This window comes from Chiloscyllium plagiosum, chromosome 21, assembly GCF_004010195.1.
Source record: "Chiloscyllium plagiosum isolate BGI_BamShark_2017 chromosome 21, ASM401019v2, whole genome shotgun sequence".
In the NCBI taxonomy this organism is placed as follows: domain Eukaryota; kingdom Metazoa; phylum Chordata; class Chondrichthyes; order Orectolobiformes; family Hemiscylliidae; genus Chiloscyllium; species Chiloscyllium plagiosum.
The window spans coordinates 22286987-22309119 of record NC_057730.1 but is presented as its reverse complement, the minus strand read 5'-3'; the positions used below and the strand labels follow the sequence as shown (position 1 = coordinate 22309119).

General features: G+C 41.1%; 1 protein-coding gene across 2 annotated transcripts; it reads left to right on the top strand.

Annotated features, from left to right (window-relative positions):
* Window positions 1–5939: 5939 nt before the first annotated feature.
* Window positions 5940–21562, top strand: LOC122560642 (nucleoside diphosphate kinase A-like). Of its 2 annotated transcripts, none has more exons than XM_043711503.1 (5): window positions 5940–6153; window positions 10182–10309; window positions 14241–14342; window positions 14802–14914; window positions 15583–16281. In XM_043711503.1, exons 1-5 carry the CDS (start codon window positions 6036–6038, stop codon window positions 15647–15649), a joined length of 528 nt encoding a protein of 175 aa, XP_043567438.1. In that variant the 5' UTR covers window positions 5940–6035; the 3' UTR covers window positions 15650–16281. The 2 variants fall into 2 exon arrangements, with proteins under 2 accessions (XP_043567438.1, XP_043567437.1); XM_043711502.1 differs by lacking the exon at window positions 15583–16281 and adding an exon at window positions 21226–21562 and having other exon boundaries at window positions 5945–6153.
* The last annotated feature ends 571 nt before the right edge of the window (window positions 21563–22133 follow it).

The window sequence follows — 22133 nt, the reverse complement described above, 5'->3', positions numbered from 1 at the left end:
CTGTTTGGGTTGATTTTGTGACATTCCATTGCAGAACTTTAGTCTTTTAATAAGTTGCAATTTTTCAACTTTTGTGTAGATATGACTTTTTTAATAAACGATGATCCTAATAAGTGTTTGGCTTCAGCAGGCATTTGGGAATTATTGGGATCTCCAAGAATCTCCACTACTTGAGCACACAAGTACAAAAGCAACACTGGGCATCTGTATTACAGCAAAGGTTTAAAAATCTGATGGATCCTCGCACTGTACAGTTTACACATTATTTGCATAAACTTACAGAATTGCATTGTGGGGCCAACTCAGCACATTGAGATTAGTTGACCCATTTAGTTGGAATTTCTACATTGTGGGGTTTACAGCAAATGTGTAATTTGGCTGTGGGAGAAGCAGGAATGCTTAAATAGAACTTATTTCGATCCCTCTTTTTCAGTTGTGTTCAATAGAAATGCATGAAATGAGCCTCCTTTCTCCCTTCCATTGAAAAGGATTTTCCACATTTTACTCATATTTAACAAATGTTGAACTGTAAAGAAAATATGGGCAGCTAACTTTCCATGTCCAAGCGACAGGAATGTTACATATCTAATGTTCGATTTCATTAATGTAAAGACAAGAGAGAAGTGCTGATACCGACTGACCTTCAAGATATCAAAGAGGCTTAGATATTTGAGTCATCAGCAGTAGCCTCCATTTTGTGCTTAAAGGGGAAAGAAGGCAATTGTTTGGTGAAGGGGGAGTCAGAAGGCAGGAATTTGCAAGGGAGTGACCAGAAAGGTGAAGGAAAATGACTAGAGTAAATTTAAACTGGCGAAAGTGAGAATAGGGAGGAATGGTGGTTTCTGTTAATATTGCCAGAACGTGCATTCTTGAACTGAAGGAATGCATTCTTCTGCCCCCTCTAACCCTCTTTTCTCCCCCCCCCAACCCAAAGACCTCTGGTTATACTGCATGTTATGAGTTGCCCTCAGGGTAATTCAGTTTTCTTTTAAATCTTTAAGCTGATTCTAGGGTCCCTATTTGTAACATGCAGAGGACTTCCAATGTGAAGTATATTAAAATTACAGACTAATTTTACTATTTGGGCTGACATCCTTGGAATCCTATTCTTCTGTCCGGCTCTTGTTTTGTTTTGGTTCCTGAAGTTTCTGGAATAACCCTGCATGGATGGCAACTGTTTGTTCCCATCATATGACCAATTCCAATCAAGTGCCAAGGAGACAGTAAGGACTGCAGATGCTGGAAGTCAGAATCAATAGATGTGAAGCTGGAAGAGCATAGCCAGTCAGACAGCATCCAAGGAGCAGGAAAGTCAATGTTTCAGGTGGAAATCCTTTGTCAGGACTGGGGAGGGGAGCCCAGAATAGAGCAGTCTGCTGGTGGAAGGGTAGGTGGGTTGGTGATCAGTGGATGCCGATAGGGGGTTATTGTGATTGGGGTAGTGTGTGGTGCTGGGAAAAGCACAGCAGGTCAGACAGCATCCAAGGCGCAGGAGAATAGATATTTCGGTCAAGAGCCCTTCATCAGGACTCTTGCCCAAAACATTGACTTGCCTGCTCCTCGGATGCTGTCTGACCTACTGTGCTTTATCCAGCCCCACACTGTTGACTCTGACCTCCAGCATCTGCAGTCCTCATTTTCTCCCTGGTTATTGTGATTGGCTCCACCCTTTTTACTGACCAATCACAAAACCCCCTACTTGTATCCACTTATCACCATCCTAACTACCCTTCCTTTCTCTGCCTCCTCTTGTGGGCGGCTTCCCCAATCCAGACAAAGGATTTAGAGACAGATGTACAGCATGGAAACAGACCCTTCGGTCCAACCCGTCCATGCCGACCAGATATCCCAACCCAATCTAGTCCCACCTGCTAGCACCCGGCCCATATCCTTCCAAACCCTTCCTATTCATGTACCCATCCAAATGCCTCTTAAATGTTGCAATTGTACCAGCCTCCACCACATCCTCTGGCAGTTCATTCCAAACATGTACCACCCTCTGCATGAAAACATTGCCCCTTAGGACTCTTTTATATCTTTCCCCTCTCACCCTAAACCTATGCCCTCTAGTTCTGGACACCCTGACCCCAAGGAAAAGACTTTGTCTATTTATCCTATCCATACTCCTCATAATTTTGGAAAACAGCCCTAGCCTGTTCAGCCTCTTCCTGTAGCTCAGATTCTCCTTTCCTGCTCAGATTTGGTGATGCTGGTGTTGGACTGGGGTGTACAAAGTTTAAAAATCTCACAACACTAGGTTATAGTCCAACAGGTTTATGTAGAAGCACTAGCAATTGGAGCACAGCTCCTTCATCAGGTGGTTGTGGAGTACACAATAGTGAGACACACAATTTATAGCAAAAGTTTAGCCCCCTGTGTGCTGCTGTCTGCTATAATGTTTTGCCTGATTTTAATATAAAAAATGAATTAATAGAATCTTACATGGATTCATGTGGTTTTAAAGCAAAGTACAATGTAACTCTGCAAGTACAAATTCACCCCACAAACATGTGTTTGTGTATTGGGGGAGGGGGGGAAAGAGTAGAGAGTTGTGTCAGAGTGTGTGTGTATACATGTACGTGAGTGTACAGGAGTCGAAGTCTGTGAGAGAGGTCTGTGTGTGTAGTGCAATGGGGTCACCTGTAGTGTGACATGAACCCAAGGTCCCGGTTGAGGCCCTCCATAGGAGTACCCATAGGGAGGGCCTCAACCGGGACCTTGGGTTCATGTCACACTACAGGTGACCCCCATTGCACTCTGACACACAGGCACCCATACACATTCCTCTGTGCACCCTCTCACAGACTTAGACCCCTTTACACACTCATATACACTCACTCGCAATCACCCCCTTCCCCCCCCCCCCCCCACACACACATGTTTGTGGGGTGAATTTGTACTTGCAGAGTTACACTGTACTTTGCTCAAAAACTGCAAGAATCCATGTAAGATTCTGTTAATTCATTTTTTTAGATTAGCATCAGTCAAAACATTGTGGCACAGACAGCAGCACATGGGGCTAATACCTTCAACACATTATCTGGGCTGACACCAATTGTTAAAGTTAACTGGAGAATATAACTTTTTTGTGATTTGCATATGAAAGTGAAACTAACATGGTCATTCTAACAGATGAGAGACTTGACAAACAATAAAGGTATTTTTCAATGTATAATTTCAGTTTCATCACACTAAACATTTGCTGTAAATTCTGTGTCTTACAATTGTGTACTCCACAACCAGCTGATGAAGGAGCAGCGCTCCGAAAGCTAGTGCTTCCAATTAAACCTATTGGACTATAACCTGGGGTTATGTGATTTTTAACTTGCTGCTCAGATGCTGTCTGATCTGTGCTTATCCAGCTTCATATCTACTGACTCCAATCAAGTGCCTCCTGCTGGATATTCCACAGATTTTGATGCAAGATTGCCAATCCTAACAAATTGTGCTGGCATCTCCAGGAATACATCTCATGACAATGAGATTGGCATATCTTGTATTATGCAGGTAATGCAATAGATGAGCAGTCTGGAGCTAGGGGGTCAGACAAGATGGATTAGTGATGCAAACTTTGTGCTGAATAATGTGAAACTAATCTTGCCTTGCTGATTCTAGGGAAAGGAGAGGGAGCCTTGGCCACACTGTGGCTTACTGAAGTTACTATATGAACTCCTGCATAGTCTTTATTTTTTTAGCAGCACAAGGAGACAGTCGGCTAAGGTAAGGCAAGCATTTACTTTATTGTACCGTTGCTTTGTCTTGTCAAAGCATGACTGAGGGAAAGATCAATGTCAATACATTATTTCCTGTGGTGTATAGTGATCTGGCAGTAATTCATACCGTCAGACTGAACCTGTTATAACTACATCTCTCGGGTGTCTGACCAATCCAAGTCTTCATTTGTACTGGTATTTGCTGACTATGATTCACAACCAATCCATTTTAACAATATACTTATCTACAAAGCAGCATAAAATTAGAGTAAATAATCACTTAGTAATTATTTCCTAGAATAAAAAGTATAAGTCTGTGTGAAAGGACTTTTGCCATAGTGCTTTCAGATCACATGGAACTGGAACCTGTATTCATATAATCCTAGCAGAACATCCTTTTGCGCTGTATCTAAATAGTTATTTAACGGAACCTGTTAATATTATGTTATAAAAACATCATTGCACAATTAATTCTCAAACAAAAAAATTGGATTAGATCTTTATGTTCTGCTTGACAATTTCTACAATATAAATTGAGAATAAAATAACATGGCTTAAACATCACAAGTTGAAATGATTCCAATGTGGAGGATTTGTATTGCTGTTCCTGTCAAGTAACTTAACATGCATCTTAAAGCATTCCCCAATAAATTACTTTTGAAGTGCAGTCATTGTCGTCAACATATGGAAGAGAAAACAAAAACCTGCAGGTGCTGGAATCTAAGGTGGACAAACAGGAGGCTGGAAGAACATAGCAAGCCAGGTAGCATCAGGAGGTGAAGTCAACGTTTTGGGTGTAACCCTTCAGGACTGGGGATGGGTGTATGGGGAGCTGCAGATAAAGGGGGTGGGGGGATAGGGAGTGGTGCAGTGGGGTGAGGTTGAGAGAGGTGGGCACAGAGGGTACAATCTGATTGGTTGATGGGGATTGAATCTGGTTGGTGTCTGGAAGGGAGGTTTAATCGGAGGAATGGAGATGAGTGGAAAAAGTCTGGGAATGAGAAGGGAGGTTATGAAATTGGGAAAACTCAAGTTGAGTTCTCTGGGTTGTATGCGGTCCAGGCAAGATGATGTGGTGTACTTCCAATTTGCTGTCTGAATTGCTGTGGAAATGGAAGAGGCAGAGGATGGTCATGTCAGAAAGGGAGTGGGAATGGGAATTAAAATGGGTGGTGACTGGGAAGTCCAGTTAGCCCATCCAGGCCTGGCTGAGATGCAGGAACCATTCCCTTTACCAATCTTTGATTTATGCCACTCTCCTGATCAACACCCCTGAACCCCCAGATACCTTCCTCCTGCAATTGTAGAAGATGCAAAACCTGCCAGCAACCCCCCCCCCCCCCCCCCCCATACTCCATCCAGAGCCCCAACACCTGTCTCTCCTCCGTCATTTACTGTGTCTGGTGCTCCCAATGTGGTCTTCTCTACAGCAGGGAGACCGAACCTAACTTTGGGAAAGGTTCACCAAGCCATGCCCGCAGGGGATAACCAGACCTCCCAGTCACCATCCATTTAAATTTCCCCTTTCCACTCTTTTCTGACATGACCATCCTCAGCCTCCTCCATTGCAGCAACAATTCAAACAGCAATTTGGAGGAACTACACCTCATCTTCCACCTGGGCAGCCTACAGCCCAGAGGACTCAAAGTACAGTTCTCCAATTTCATAACTTCCATCTCATCCCCAAACGTTTTCCACACCGCCGCCCCCCTTCCCCATTCCTCTGATCGAACCCTCTACCTGTGCTCACCTATCCTACCTCACCATCCCTTCCCCTTTTAGCTGCAGCTCTCCTTACACCTAGTCCTGAAGAAGGGTTACCCTGGAAACGTTGACTTGTCTACTTCCTGATGCTGCCAGGCTTGCTGTGCTCTTCCATCTCCTGCATGGAGGCCAAATTGTTCACTTCAAAGTTCGATAACTAAGCAAGAGAGAGTGAATACATAAACTGGTTTGGTGGGTAAGGGAAGTACAACGATCAAATTATAGGAAGAATGTTGTGCTCTTTTAATTGCGTCTTGCTTCTGAGAAGAAAATACTTTTATCTAAAACATGGTCCCATATTGCAATATTACCCCTGACAGCATTGAACCTTCCTGTAGCCGAGCAGTGCTTGTCCCATCTCATGAGGACAAGTTTAGTCAATAGTTTAAGGTGCAGAAGATTCAGAACGCTATTGGTGGAGGGAACTGATGCTGGGCTTTAATTGGTGCTGTTCTGCTGGGCTGGGATTGGTGGAGGGGTGTGTTACAGACAGATGCCGAGTTCCGCGTCCGGGCTGTGGGACTGAGGCGGAGGAAGCGGCTCCCGGCTCCCGGAGTGATGTTGCTGCGGGGACTGAGGCGGTGGCTAAAAGGGGGGATAGTTCGCGGCTTTCCTCCGCTTGTAGAGACCCCCAGGCTGGCCTGGGCCGCCGTTGGAATCCGTTTCTACTCAGCGGGTAGGTACCGGGCCCTTGCGCCAAACTTTCCGCCGCGAGTTTGGAAACAAAGACCTTATGGCTCCGTAACCGCTCGTTGTAATGTCGAGGCCAAATTATTGTTGGTAAGTTGATTCATATTCGTGCAACTGGTATGGAGGTTGCTGTGACAATAAGAATATTTTAATGTTATTTTGCATCTGTTTCTGTGCCAGTTCCTAAGTATGTCAGTCAGTTAGTTACTGGGTTTATTTATTTATTCTGAGCTCAGCAGGACGCGGGTGAGATGATTTTTGAGTTTCCTAGCGAGGCACGTCCGAGAATATGATTCCTGCATAAAGTTATTTCTTTTCGTGTGACCTTGGGTTGAGTGATTGAAATTAGTTCATTAGGGATGATAAAAAATAAGTCTTTAAGTTGATTTGTAGTTGAAAATTCCTGGTTGATGGGAGAGCAGTCCACAGAGTGGCTGCGTTCTTTTGGGCAAATTGCTCACGAGTTCTAACAGTATCATGACTGTGACTACAGTAATTTGTCTTGAACCTAATGGCAACACGTCCTTCTGTTCAAACAGATTTGATTTCGTTTCAGAATTTATTTCAATTAAAGTTTAACTTCATTCAAGTAAATATAATTAAATAGATTTCAAATTTGCGTGCTTACACAACTGATTCATTATTGTGAACCCTTGGCATTGAAACAAATATTTTCTAAAAAGTATCTTATTTATCGATAGGATATCAAATGCTTTCGTTTGTTACTGTCTAAACTAACTGTTCTTTTAGCTGCATTGCAAAGAATTGTGGCACCTCCAGCCTGGTTTAATTTGTAACTTGCTACACCTGGTTACCTTGAGGGAAATGGTGATACGTACTGTTGGTCTCCACCGCTCGATAATGTCCCTACACAGCCAGACTTGAGTACAAATAATCAAGGGGCGAAAACTGTTGGATAACGGATAAAGAGTCACGTGGCTCAAAACGTTGATACTGTTTCTCTCCACTAATGCTGCCAGACCTGCTGAGTTTCTCCAGCAATTTATGTTTCCGATCTCCAGTACACACAATTCTTTTGTTTAACTAATCAGGAGAATTGTTTTAATGAAGTTGCAACATTTGATAAGCTTCAGTAGCATGGATGAAAAATTAAGGTGCCAAAGTTAATTACATCAAGTTAACCGTATGATGTACAACTGTCAACAAAATTAATCTAAAAATATTTTCTCGTCAGTCTGTTCAAGTGATGTTAATAAACACCTTTTGGAGCAGGTGAGACTTGAACCTGGGCCTTCTGCTTCGGAGGTAGGGACATGAGCCTTGGATTCAAGTCCCACCTGCTCCAAAGGTGTGTAATAAAATCTCTTGACAGACTGAGCTATTGAATCATGATAGCCCCTTCTTCTTCTCTCTCAATTTTTGTTCATTCATTGGATGTGCACGTGGCTGATGAGGTCAGCACTTCATACACATTTATGGCGAAGGCAGTGTAAACTTCCAGCTGAGTGGTTTGTTAGGCTATCTGAGGCATTTGTAATTGACCAGAATTGGGCAAATAGAGTAGGTTTCCTTCCCTGAAGAACAGGACCTGTAAAAATAAAAAGTAGCTTCGTAGACAATATTACTAATTTAATTCAATTGTATTTTGAATTCAAATTGTCGTAGTGGGGTTTGAACTAATCTTTCCAGATTGTCAATTTTACTTTTCAGTAAGAGACCCACCATGTTATCATTCTTTGAAATGAATTAAACTTGGTGTAGTGTTGATATTACTGTAACTGTTCATGTCTGAATGCTGTAGAATATTACTGTCAACCTAAAACTACTCCATTAGATCTGGTTGGGAGAGTCTGTTCGATATAATGGTAGCTTCTGATTGTGATTTGTCTATTCCAATCGATTGATTAGAATTGATGTGTGTACAAACAAAAGCCGAGCTCAAGTCACCCTTCATCTGGCCTTTTATGGTTTACTTCCTTTCAAGTCAGGTTTCCAGCCCATTTTACAATGCAGTAAACACCACGGCTAAATAATATCATTGGTATTATTATCATTATTTGCATGGATGAGTTCTGCCTGTAGCTCCAACATCTCGACTTTCAGACGAGTCTTATGAGCTACGTGGAAGTCAATCAGAGGTAGGCAAGTGTGTGATCCCACAACCAGATTTGTCACAATCTTCATGGAGGAATAGCCTAAAGGGCAACATGAATCTCTAACATAAACACCACTCTTTCAGAACAAAACCTTTTGCAGAGCCTTCCAAATCCATTCTGTGTCACCTAAGGGCAAGGACAGCAGGTGCATGAAACACTGCTGTGCCAAGTTGCACACTGTCCTCCTCTCTTAGCGATCATGTGTTCAAAATCCTGGAACTTAGCCTGATAACTTTGTGAGATCACCTTCACTATACAGACTGCAGTGGTTCAAGAAAGCCACCACCATCTTTTCAAGGTCACCTAGAGGCGGGCAATAAATGCTGGTCATGTCAGTGAAGCCTGCATTTGGAAAATTTATTTTTTAAAGGCTTTTTTAAATTGACCTGTTTAGGGATATTATTACACATCTCTAGAGCAGGTCTCTGGATCAGAGATAGAGACACCTTTTTTAAATGCTGTTGTTAGCAATTTAAATCAGTTATCTAATCTACTCAAATTCAGAGCTGACTTTGTATCTGATCTGTTAAATAAATAACACCTATTGCCCTTCAGTACAAGCAATTCATATTGAGGCTCGGCATAAATTGCTTGCTTTATTTGAACAGCACTTAATCTAGCTTACTGGCTTGTGACAGATTTATAAATAGACAAATACAGATGTAGTTGTGAAGGAAGCCACTGTTTCATGGTTGCTTGAATGGATAATATATTTTGTTCTTGCAATTGAACCCCTCCAAATGTTAGTGTAAATTTGAAAAGTTGCAAGTTTTTTAACCCCTTACTGCTGATAGATGTTTAAGCATCTGCATGTAAAAGTGCATTTTATACATGGTAAGAGATCTTCAAATCAAATTAGTGCCTGCGATGTAAGCAGTGTTGTCATAAGAGCATCTGTACTAGTCAGTGCTTTCCAATGGGCGAGTTCAGTATTAGTGGTATATATGTTCTGATGGAATTCTGTAAAGCACTGTAATACTCTTTACAATGGACCTTTCTACTTCTTGAAAGGCTTTGTACCTGAGATTTTGAGCAATAAAGTGCACTGACCAGCCTCATCAATGTTGTTTCTTTTGTGACTTTACTATGTATACAGCTGTTTTAAAATACATCATACTGAAAGTAGCCATATTTATTCATTGGCATTCCCTGTTTAAGCTGTTATTAAAGAATGTGTGTTGCCTATAAATATACAAGAAGCAGTGATTCAGGCCTATGAGACTCTTCTGACATTCTGTTATCACGGCTGCTTTGGTTTCATGATCTTTTAACACTCAAAAGAAATTCCAATGAGATCTTTTTAAATATAATAATGAAAGAACCCAAACTTTTAAGTAACAAGCTTCTCACTGACCGATACATCCCTCCTAAGAATGTGTGTGTGTTTTTGAGGGGAGGGAGGAGAAGGTGGTTGAGGGAATTGGGGTTGGTGGAGAAAAAGGAGGAAGGTGGTGTGGGGAACGATGGAAAGAGGTGAAGGGGATTATGGGGAGGTGGATAGGGAGGAAAGGGAAGGTGGAATGGAGTGCACTTGGCTTAGATATAAATGTGGCATGGTGGCTCAGTAGTTAGCATTGCTGCCTCACAGCACCAGTGTCCCAGGTTTGATTCCAGCCTCGGGTGACTGTCTGTGTGGAGTTTGCATATTCTCCCCGTGTCTGCGTGGGTTTTCTCCGGGTGCTCCGGTTTCCTCCCACAGTCCAAAGATGTCAGGTCAGGTGAATTGGCCATGCTAAATTGCCTGTAGTGTTAGGTGCATTAGTCAGAGGGAAATGGGTCTGGGTGGGTCTCTCTTCGGAGGGTCGGTGTGGACTGGTTGGGCCGAAGGGCCTGTTTCCACACTGTAGGGAATCTAATCTAATCATACCAATTTCTAATCTTTTTCCTCTTCTTACAGGGATTGAGATTCATGAGCAAACACTGGTGGCTGTGAAACCTGATGGAGTCCAAAGGCGGCTTGTTGGAGAAATCATCCAACGGTTTGAGAAGAGGGGATTCCAGCTTATGGGGCTAAAACTTGTGCAGGTACAATAAGGGCTGACTAATAGATTAAGTCTGCCAGAGTTGGTGGCATGATTGTGTACAGTTAGGTTGGAGTTGTCATGAGGTCCTCAGCATAGACTCCCAGCACCATTATGTCCCGTGGTGTCAGGTCAGACTCTGACCCTTAAGTTTTCTGCTGGTTATCATCTATCACTGTTTCTTGGCTATTGAATCAGTATTCTTTCATGTTGGAGTTGGCAAGGGCAAAAATATATTGAGTGGGAGTCTTCACTGTCCATCAAGAATACCTCAATCACACCAATTCTGACTGAGCTGATGGAGTTCTTAAGGACATATCTGCCAGGCGTGGTCTGCCGCAGGTGATGAGGGAACAAGCAAAGGGAAAATCCTATGACACCATGATCTCTCAAATCGATCTGTAATAGGTGCATTTGTCCATAATAAGGTAGGAATCATTTATGAAGACCAGTTCTTGTCACCACACTGAGCATAATTTTGTATTATGTTACCATTATATTAAATAAGATATATTCAGAACAAATGTAGCAACTAGGCATGTGTGGCAATGCACTGTCAGCAGAATTCAATTCAACAACACCTGTAACCTCATGGCCCAGAACATCTTTCACTCTCCATCATTATCAAGCCAAGAGGTTAACCCTGGTTCAATGAAGTGTGCAAGAGGGCCTGCTAGGTAGGAGCAGCACCAGGCATTCTTAAAAATGAGTTGTTAAACTGGTGAAGCTATAACATGGAACTACTTTGTAAACCAAATAGCTGAAGCAGTATTAAAGGATACAAATATAGTCTTATGCCAATGGATAATATCAATGCTCTGTAATCTTGTGGGCAATTAAACTAACTGCAGCAGAAGGCTCTGTAGATATTCTCATCTTCACTGATGGTGGAGCCCAGCATTTTGATGCAAATTGCAAAGCAGATGTAATTGCAATCATATTGATCCAGAAGTGCCAAGTGGACACTCCATGTGATATCAAGAAACAGCTGAAAACACTGGATACTGCTGAATTTATGGACATTGAAGATATCCCAGCAATAATACCGAAAACCTGTGCTCTAGAACTGGCATAGTCAAGTAGTTCTAGTACAACTGCAACACCAACATCTACCCAACAACGTGGAAAATGTAAACAATTTAAATACCGTGACTGCAAGAGTTGATTAGAGGTTGGAAATTCTGTAACGAGTAATTCCTGTCCTGAGTCCTCAAATCCTGTCCACCACCCACAAAAGTCAGGAGTGTGATGAAATACTCTTCAATTGTTTCAGTGAGTGCAGACTCAACACCCAAGAAGCTCAACACTATCCAGGACAAAGCAGTGCACTTGTGGATACTCCTCCAACTTAAATATTCATTGCCTGTACCACAAGCACAGTGGCAGCAGGGTGTGCATGTACAGAATGTGCTGCAGGAACTTGCCAAGACTAATTCAACAGCCCCTTCCAAAGCCCATGAACACTTTAACCTAGAGCCATGGTCTCTGATGTATAGATCGTTATTGACTGTCAATCAGGGTCTGACGGTCAATTTTACTACATACCTGCGTTCTTTCACCATGGGCATCTCCACTCATGCTGCCCTGTAACTTTTGCTTCTGGGGGTCATGCAGCTAGAGAGAATGAATGCTATTAACAGGCTTTGCCAGCTTGTTGCATCATGTTTCAGTTTGATCCAGTGGGGTATCATTACGGACTACATTTTTGTGATGGCAATATAAGTAAGTGAGTAGAAGTATCTTAGGAACTGATGTGTGAAGCCAGTATATTTACGGTATTGAAAACATAGGAAACTTTTCAGCTCGTGTTCTTGTAGACACTGTCCAAGAGCTGCTCGGCTAGTCCCACTCTTCCACCTGTTTGCTGTAGATCTGCATTTTTCTTTCCTCATTGCTTGTCTAATAGGTCTTTTCAGGACAAAAAACATTACGGGGAATGCAACCACGTCCCACATTTAATATCAAGCTAACCAAGGGTCCTGGGGGAAAACAAAATTGCGACCATAGAAGTGATCTCCTGTGCCTCTTAGCTTGAAAGCACTCAGCAACATTTTGGATGTTCTAGATGCGGGGATCCATTGCAGTATAACCAGTGTGATGTTACACACCTCAAGGTGAAGTAATAATAATGAGTGATAAACCTGGACCATCTAAAGAAACTAAAAATGTACACCTTCCACATAGAATGAGAAAATGAATTTCTGTTCACAACTATAGAAGATGAGAGCATTTGCCTTGGAAATGTTACCAAGTTATACTGCTGAGTAAGAAGGGGAATTTGGAACGACACACTGATCCACTGTAAATTCAAACATTGTTTTCCTTTGGACAGCATGCTTTGAACGAAAGTGTTCAAGTAAAGATTTAAACAAGCAGTGCTGAAGGGCTCTCTCTCAAATTGAGTTTATGATCCTAATTTGCATTGCATGAGGAAAGTCCATAATGTTTTCTGGTGCAGTGGTAAATGACACAAAGTCTAGATAAAATGTCAGAGAAAAATGGTTCCGTGCAGGGAACTTCTATGCACATTTAAATTTGGACGGATTCAATTTCTGGAATTAGATGTGATGGAACAAATTATATTTGTCTCAAATCCATTTGTTTAAGTTGACATTGGATTGGTTACCAAATTCCATCAGATGTTTGACTTTAGAAAGCAGTGGAGTTGATATTAAGATTATTAATCTGCAAAAGATCAAGAGGCACCAATTTTTGAGACTCAAAACAGTGGGGAAATACCCACTTCTGTCATCCTGTGCGTGTAAAATGAAAGCTTGCTTTCTTTGACTCCACATATCTTGAGACAGTGTTCTCCCAAATGAAGATAATCAAGTCCAAGTATCAGACCTGTCTCTCTCAAAACAGGGATTTTAGATTAGACTCCTTACAGTATGGAAACAGGCCCTTTGGTCCAACAAGTCCACACCGACCCTCCGAAGAGTAACCCACCCCGACCCTATGTTTACCCCTGCCTAATGCACCTAGTACTATGGACAATTTAGCATCTTTTGGATTGTGGGGGGAGAATGTGTAAACTCCACACAGACAATTGCCGGAGCCTGGAATCGAACCCAGGTCCCTGGTGCTCTGAGGCAACAGTGCTAACTACTGAGCTACCGTGTCGCCCCACCATTGGCTGGCAGTCTCATTACAATCTAGACATCACATTATCTGTCAGTGCATTTTAGTCACACGTGTCACACTGAGGCGTGGTGAGTAGAGGACAAAATGAAATATTAAGGTTTTGCACATAAAGCGCTAAAATCTGTTCATTCTGTATTTTCTGTAGGATAATTACAGCGTTGCACTTAAATTCAAAGTAACTGTGTGCTTAAAATAATTGGAGCTCGCTAACCTCGATGACAAGTGTAGCAGGATCATTGGTTTCATTCTCCTGCAGGCCACATAACAGCCAAACATTGGAACTATATCAACACTCATGCATTGTTGTCAGAGCAAAATCCGGGAGAAACTCTTTTCCTAAAGTATGTGGCTATACCATGTGAATGACAGTGTCCAAGATGTTAACATGGCATCACTTTCTCAATGAAAATTAGGGATGAGCAAGCAATAATAGCTGATCTTGCCAGAAATATCCACAGCCCATGCAAGAATTAAATTGCAATCTTTCCCTGAGATTACAGCCATCTAATATTTTTGATATTGTTACAGGTTATGTTGTTGGATCTTTTATCATCTTTTTGGTTTAACATTGAGTCCAGATGCCAGCCTCTGGCTACATGGTGCACTCTGTGCCCTGGTTGAGCCCCTCATTCCGGTGCCACTTTATTTGTGCGTGTATGTGGCGTTTTGTTGTTCTGGTAGGTCTACAGACTCAGTCACTGGAAAAGTAAAATATCAAGTTAGAAGATGCATGTTCAGGGCTGCTGTAGACTTAGTGTGTTTGACTAACACATTCAATTACTTTGTTTCAGCCCTCTCGAGATGTGCTTTTGAAGCATTATCATGATCTGCAGGAGAAGCCTTTTTATTCTGCATTGATTCAATACATGAGTTCGGGACCCATCATTCTTATGGTAAGAAATGGCAAGAAACAGTAATGCAGCATTGTTTACTTTTATTGAAGGAGTTAACTTCTGAATCTGAGATTCTAATGCAGAAGGACAATATATGAGAGAGAGAGAGATGATAATGTACACGGTGGCATCTCTATCACCTCTCTCAACTTTGGCAGCAAAGGTGATGGATATGCCACCATGTACGTTGTTATCTCTCTCCCTCTCTCTCTGTTCTTCCCCCAACCAACTAACCCCTCAACTACCTTCTCTGACTGGATATATGAGGACTCTTGTTTGTTGCTATGTGGAGGAAAGTGGCACAGTAAATCTTGCCCATTTCTCCATCTTTTACTAAACCTCTTGCACTTTTTCTGTTCCTTAGTGTTGAAGCATCATATCAGCTGTGCATCCAAATGGTAAATGAAGCTTGAACCTCCTGCCTTGTTGTCTGCAGTTAATAATGCTCTTGTCTTGCAGGTTTGGGAAGGTTGTGATGTAGTGCGTATATCCCGTATGATGGTGGGTGATACTGATCCTGCCTTGGCTCAACCAGGAACTGTGAGAGGAGACTTGTGTGTACACATAAGCAGGTAGGGTCGGATTGGATAAACCACTCACTGTAAAAATCTTTCACTGAATTAGTGTGCCAGAGATGAAAGTAAGAGTTTGATCTTAGCTGGATTACCCATGTTCACAAAATCAGCGAACCCCACTCACCACAAATCTCCTATTAGGGACATGTAGTAAGAACACTGATTTCATTATCCAACTAATTGGTATTGAAATCTGTTTAAAGCTGTTTTGGTAGAAATAGCTGAATAGAGGAAATTATTCACGCTCACTGTGATCAGTATCTAAATAGTAGCAGTTTTGAGACTGCTCCATCATTCAGAGTAATCATGGTTAATTCTCTAATTCAACTCAGTTCCCAAAAACTAAGGGAAACACAATCAGTCTTAATCTTGAATATAATTGACAATCTACGTCTCTCTGGAGTGTAGAATTCTTCAAAAAAAAATCAGAGAAAATTCTCCTTCCCTCTGTCCTAAATGACTGACCCCTGCTTTGAGACCACGACCCCTATTTCTGGACCTTACAGCAGGGGAAGCAGCCTCTCTCAACACAAAAGAATTGTATTCCACTATGATCTTTAACCTCATCTCTCACTCTAATCATTACTATCAATCCAGATGACTTCATTTTAATGAGGAATGTAGAAAGTGTTGCACCAGATATTAATAAATGTGTGCTTCTGAAGATACAGATTACAGAATTATGTGCATGCTGAACAGAAGAAACAATCCACAACCAGCAGATTGGATTGAAGCTCTGTGGTTCTGCCTCATCCAATGATGAAAGGAATGGACAACTAAATAACATTATGAACATCCACATTTTCAATATGCTGCCAGAGTTTGAGTATTTCCAGCAATTTTTTTTAAAAATATTGATGGTATAAAGTGGAAAATAGCCCAGCTATATTCTGTCTATAGGTAGGGTTGCATGCTGTTTGCTACTGGACTAGTAATCCAGAACCCCAGCAAATGTTCTGGGGACATCGGATCAAATCTCACCTTGAGTCAAAAACAGAAGTTCATATCCCACCTTTTCAAATGCGATGTTTGATTTTTTTATTCCAGATTTAAGAAACAAAACGAACATCAGTAACAGTGATCATAAGCTTCTGAACTATTATAAAACTGCATCTGCTTCATTCATGTTCTTGTAAAAGAATGAAATTTGCTGTCCTTAAACTGTGGTATACATGTGACTTGAGCAATATTTTTGAGATAAATATCTGAGGAGGAAGTCTCTTTAATTGTATCCAAGGCAACAGCTCTCCTCTAACTTCTCCGAGGGCAAAAAAGAATAATGTCACATACCAGCTTTACTGCCAATACTCACTTCCTCTTTAATAAAACTTGACAGATGTTTTATTTGTCTTTTAAAAGCGTCATTTTCTTGTCCTTCTAAATGCCAGAGATTACAGATTCATTCAGCTCAATCACTCTTCAGGATAATCTGCTCATGTTCATCCCTCTTACAATAGTCTTGTATGTTATGGCAGGGAGACCAAAATTACTCTAGCTGTATGAAATTGGAGAGTTCCTTTTCCTTGTTCCTGCAATAAAATATCAGTGAACCTTTTGCCACCTTAAATCCTTGCTCTACCTGCTTGTTAATTTTCTGTGGTTCATTTACAAGGACACCGATTCAACCATTTATTGGTTACAAGGATAAACGATTTCCAGCTTTCTCCATTAATCGTGCCCAAGTGCATAATTTAATACTTTCCCCAAATGAACTTCCATTTTCAACCATCTACCTAATCAGTTAACCAGTCTGTATTCCCTTTGCAACCACCTTATATCCTCCTCCCAGCTCACTTCATATCCTTTCTTTATATCTTCAGAAAACTTGGATCATTTTACTCTATCCCCTCATCTTAATGAGTGATGTCAATTGTGGGGGGAAAAAATCTATTTTCTAATCAATCTGTTCAGAGATGTTATCACACACCTCCTGATCAGGTGAGACTTGAGCCCAGACTTCCTGGTATAAAGATATTATTGCATAACAAGAGCCCCCGGTATCAAATGTACTGATAAAAATAGTTACAGCATAATATCCTAAAAAATGATCCATTTACCATTACTCACATTTCCTTGGCATACTAATTCTGTCCATGTCACTCCCATGAACCCTTATCTTGTGTAATACATGTTGTGCGGCACTTTATTAAATGCCTTCCAAAAAAAAACATCTAAGGATACTAAATCCTCCATTGTGTCTTCAATAACAACCCCAAACAATTCTTAATATATTTGTCAAATGTAACCGTTCCATTAACTGTTGTTTCTAATCATATTGTGATTTTGCAAACATATTGTAATGTTATTAATAAACTCCAGCATTTTTTCTACAATCAACATCTGATTTAACTGTCCTGTTTCTGTTTCCTTTGCTGAACAGCAGGACTATGTCTATTATATAGGGCCTTTCTGGAATCTATAATTCTGAAAGATTAAAACTAATGCACAAGAACATAAGCAGGCCATTCAACCCCTCAATCCTACCCCATATTTCTCTGTAATCATAGCTGATCTCTCTCAACGCCTCTTTTGCCAGCTCCTAATATTTCAAAAGTCTGTCTCCCTCCTCTTTAAATGCTTTGTGATCTAACCTCCACAATTCCTTGAGGTATAGAATTCTAGATATTCACTACTCTTAGAAGAAATTTATTTGCTTTTCAGTTTTAAATGTGTGGTAGGAGCAAATTACTGTAGATGCTGGGATCTTACGAAAAATGTGTCATGGAAATCAGTGGGTCAGGTAACATCCGTGGAAAGACAGCAAGCTAACATAGAGTCTGGCTTACTCTTACTCTTCAAATGCTGCGATTTCCAGCATTTTTTTGTTTTCAGTTTAAATGAGAGGTCTTATTTTAAACTGTCCCCAAATTTGAGCTTTCCCATTAATGGAAATTGGGACCAGAACTGTACACAATACTCAAGATGCTGATTGACTAACAGCTTGACAGTTGTAACAAGACTTCCCTATATTTTAAAACTCCAAGCTCCTAGCAATAAAGGCCATAATTCCAAAATGTAGCCCATTGGGTCAAAGGGCTTTATCAGATTCACATCACAATAATTCCTGTGCTCTTCTAAAAATATTTTGGTTGAATAAGGCTACTTGTACACCTCAATTGTCCCTGATCTGAGTTTCCAATCCTATAATCTCCTTTAATAAAAACTAGGTCTTGGGTCTCTGGTTGGAAGTCATAGCTGGTGGATGGCAGATGACTGAATTTCCACTAGGAGTATGATGCAATCTCGAACTCCTCCATTTCCTGAGAAACACAATATTAATTGTACTCTATGGCTTGCCTTTAAAGTGAAGCTCCTCGACTATTCAGTACTAAGTATCAGCAACATTAGAACAAAATCAAAAAACTGGAGGCCTGTGACCAGCGATCACAGATGCATTTTTGTTTGTAATTTTATATAAATGAATTAGTTAAGAATATGGTTAGTAAGTTTGTGGATGATTGGTGGTATAATAGACAGTGAAGAAGGTTATCGAAGATTACAGAGAAATCTTGATCAATTAGGTCAATGGCATATAAAACAGATGAGATTTAATTTGGATAAATGCGAGGTATTGCATTTTGGTAAAACAAACAAAGACCAGACTTGAACAATTAAAAGTAGGACTTTTGTGTAGTGTTATAGAACAGAGACACCGAGGGGTACAGGGAATAACTCTTTGAAGTTTACATCGCATTTAGATAGGGCGTTTAAGAAGGGCATTCAGCACACTTACCTTCATTGCTCAGATCTTGAGTAACAGAGTTGGGACATAACATTAAGTTTACATGATGTTGGTGAGGTGTCCTCTGGAGTAGCAAGGATATTAATAGACCTGGAAAGGGTTCAGAAGAGATTTACCAGGATGATTCTGGAAATACAGGGTTTGAGTTATAAGGAGATGCTGGGACTTTTTTTCACTGGAGCAGAGGTAGAAAGGTGACTTTATCATGATTTTATAAATCTCTATAAAGGGTGAATTTGAGAGGGAGAAGTTGGAATCAGATGTAACTGTATTACAGTTGAATAAAAGCAACTGCAGAGGCATGAGGGAGGAGCTGACCAAAAGTGACTGGGTGAGGAGCGTAGCAGGAAAGATAGTGGAACAGGAACAGCAACAGCAGGAGTTTCTGGGAGTAATCTTGGAGACAGCAAAAATGCATTCCCAGGAAAAAGCATATTAAAGGGAGCATGAGGCAACCACAGCTGACCAGGGAAGTCAGGGACAGTGCAAAAGAGAAAGCACATAATGTAGTGAAGGGCAGTGAGAAGCCTACAACGACCAACAGAGGACAACTTAAAAAAAAAGGGAGGGAGAAAATTACATTGGGCTGTAAGATAAAAGATGATAGCTAAAGAAATTTTTGCAATGTAGAAGGCAAAAGGGGACATTCGGCTGCTGGAGTAGTAATGGGGAACAGAGAAATGGCAGAGGAACTTTGCATTAGTATTCATGGTGGAAGACCTGAGTAATATCCCAAACATTCTGGAGTTGGGGCCAGAGGTGAATGTGGCTGTCAGCAACACAGAGAAGGTGCAAGAAAAACAAAGGTTTGAAAGTGGATAAATCACCTAGACCAGATGGACTACACCCATGGGTTCTGAAGGAGATAGCTGAAGAGATAATTGAGGCATTAGTGGTATCTTTCAGGAATCACTGGAGTCAGGGAAGGCCTCCGAGGACTGGAAAATTGCTAAAGTAACCTCCCTGTTTAAGGGAGTGAAGCAAGGCAGGAAATTACAGGCCAATTAGCCTGACCTTAGCTGCCTGTAAGATTTTGGAATCCATTGTGAAGGATGAGATTTCTGAATACTTGGAAATGCATGGTAAAATAGGGCAAAGTCAGCATAGTTTAATCAAGGGAGTCATACCTGACAAATCTGCGAGGAGGTAACAAGCAGGTTAGACCAAGGAGAGCCAATGGATGTTACTTACCTAGACTTTCAGAAGGCCTTTGACAAGATGCTGCACAGGAGGCTGCTGAGTAAGATAAGACCCCACAATGTTCGAGACAAGGTACTAGTATGGATAGAAGATTGGCTTTCTGGCAGAAAGTGGAGATAAAAGGATCCTTTTCAGTCAATGGTGTTTCGCAAGGGTCAGTGTTGGGACAACTTTTAACTTTATGCATTAATGATTGAGATGAAGGAACTCAAGGCATTCTGGCTAAGTTTGAAGGTCATACAAAGTTAGGTGGAAGGACAGGTAGTATTGAGGAGGCTGCAGTTGGATTTAGAAAAGTTATGAGTGGGCAGACTGGCAGATGGGATAATAATGTGGCAAAGTGTGAGGTCATGGACTTTGGTAGGAAGAATAGAGGCAGAGACTATTTTCTAAATAGAGAGAAAATTCAGAAATCTCAAGTATAAAGGGATTTAAGTCGCAGGATTCTCTTAACTTGCAGGTTGAGTCAGTAGTTAAGTGCAGGGATGTAGCTCTGCCACTCTAGTCATACCACATTGGGAATAGTGAGAGGAAATTTGGGCCCCACACCTCAGGAAGGATGTATTGGCCCTGGAATGGGTCCAGAGGAAGTTCACAAGAATGTTAGGCTTAATATGAGGAATGTTTGAGGACTCTGTGTCTATGCTTGATGGAGTTTAGAAGGATGAGGGGGGATATAGTTGAAACTTACAGAATACTGAAAGGCCTGAATACAGCAGACATTGGGAAAATGTTTCCATTAGCAAGAGAGACTAAGACCTGAGGGCACCGCCTTAGCCTAATGGAAGACCCTTTGGAACAGAGAGATGAGGAGAAACTTCTTCAGCCAGAGAATGGTGGATCTATGGAATTCATTGCCACAGAAGGCTGTAAAGGCCAAGTTGTTGATTATGTTTAAGATTGAAATAGGTTCTTGATTGTCATGGGGATCAAAGGTTAAGGGGAGAAAGCAGGAGAATGAGGTTGAGAAACTTATCAACCATGATGGAATGCCAGAGCAGACTCAATGGGCCAAATGGCCTAATTTCTGCTCGTGTCTTATGGGAGATTTTAAGACTCAGGGCATGTTTTTAAGGTGAGAGGAGAAAGATTATTTTTATACACATAGGGTGGTTCATGTGTGTGATTGAACTTCGAGGAAGTGGTGGATGTGGGGTACATTTACAATGTTTAAAAGATGCATAAGCACATGAATAAGAAATGTTTGGAAGGGTATGGTCATCATGGACTACTTGGACCAGAGGATCCATTTCCATGCTGTATGACTCTTATCTCTCCAATGTGTCTTCTAACTTTGCATAACTTCAGCCACTAAGACTCAACACACTACTTTGCAATAATCTGATTCTGCTGTCCTTCCTCACAGAAATGCCATCCACGCCAGTGACTCGGTTGAAGTGGCAAAGAAGGAAATTAGCCTATGGTTCCATCGCAATGAGCTGGTGGAGTGGGAAAGTTGCACTATCAAGAACATGTACAATGTTTAAATATTTCTGATGAATCAGCCAAAACAATAACTACCTCCAGTGACAGTGTTTCCATTTCACATTTTAAAGCTAGAAACATATTTCCATTATTGAGAGTTTTCTTAAATTCCTTCAATGGTGCTCCAATCTGACTTCATGCTAGGCGCTGGTAAACTGCAATAAAATTCCTGTAAATTACTGATCAGCATTAAAATGGTTTCAAGCCAGTCAAATGGATCATTTTGTTAAATTTTTCTCATTACAATGCAGCAAACTGCTTCACAGGAATTCTATCAAATAAAATGTGTCACCAAACATAAATATTAGACAGGTGAGAAAAATGCTTGGATTACACCATAGGTCTTAAGCAATAACTTAAAATGAAAGTTAGGGTGACAGAGGTTTGTGAAGAAAAATTGTGCTTTGAGCCAGTCACCTGAAGCTAGTGGTGGGGAGATTAAAATTGCAAGTGTACAAATAGCCAGAACCAGGGAAGCAGATGAGAAGCTGGGCACAAGGCTAGAGGACAGGTAAAGTCATAGAGATTTTAAAACAAGAATAAGAATTTTAAAATTGGAATTTGATGGTCTGGAACTTAAAATATTCTGAAATTCATAAGATTAAGTTTTTCCCTCCAACCCCCCCCCCCCCGACAGTTAAGAACAGCAAGCAAGGATTCTATGATTCTCACTTCAGTCAGATTATAGAACATAGAACAATATGGCACAGAACAGGCCCTTCGGCCCACGATATTGTGCCGAACATTTGTCCTAGCTTAAGCACCCATCCATGTACCTATCCAATGCCT

Excerpts from the sequence above, each read along its gene's own strand:
- LOC122560642 (XM_043711502.1), top strand. The coding sequence starts at position 6,036 with ATGTTGCTGCGGGGACTGAGGCGGTGGCTAAAAGGGGGGATAGTTCGC. Across the intron at positions 10,310-14,240 it reads TGGGGCTAAAACTTGTGCAG|CCCTCTCGAGATGTGCTTTT; the intron begins GTACAATAAGGG and ends ACTTTGTTTCAG. Across the intron at positions 14,915-21,225 it reads TTGTGTGTACACATAAGCAG|AAATGCCATCCACGCCAGTG; the intron begins GTAGGGTCGGAT and ends CCTTCCTCACAG.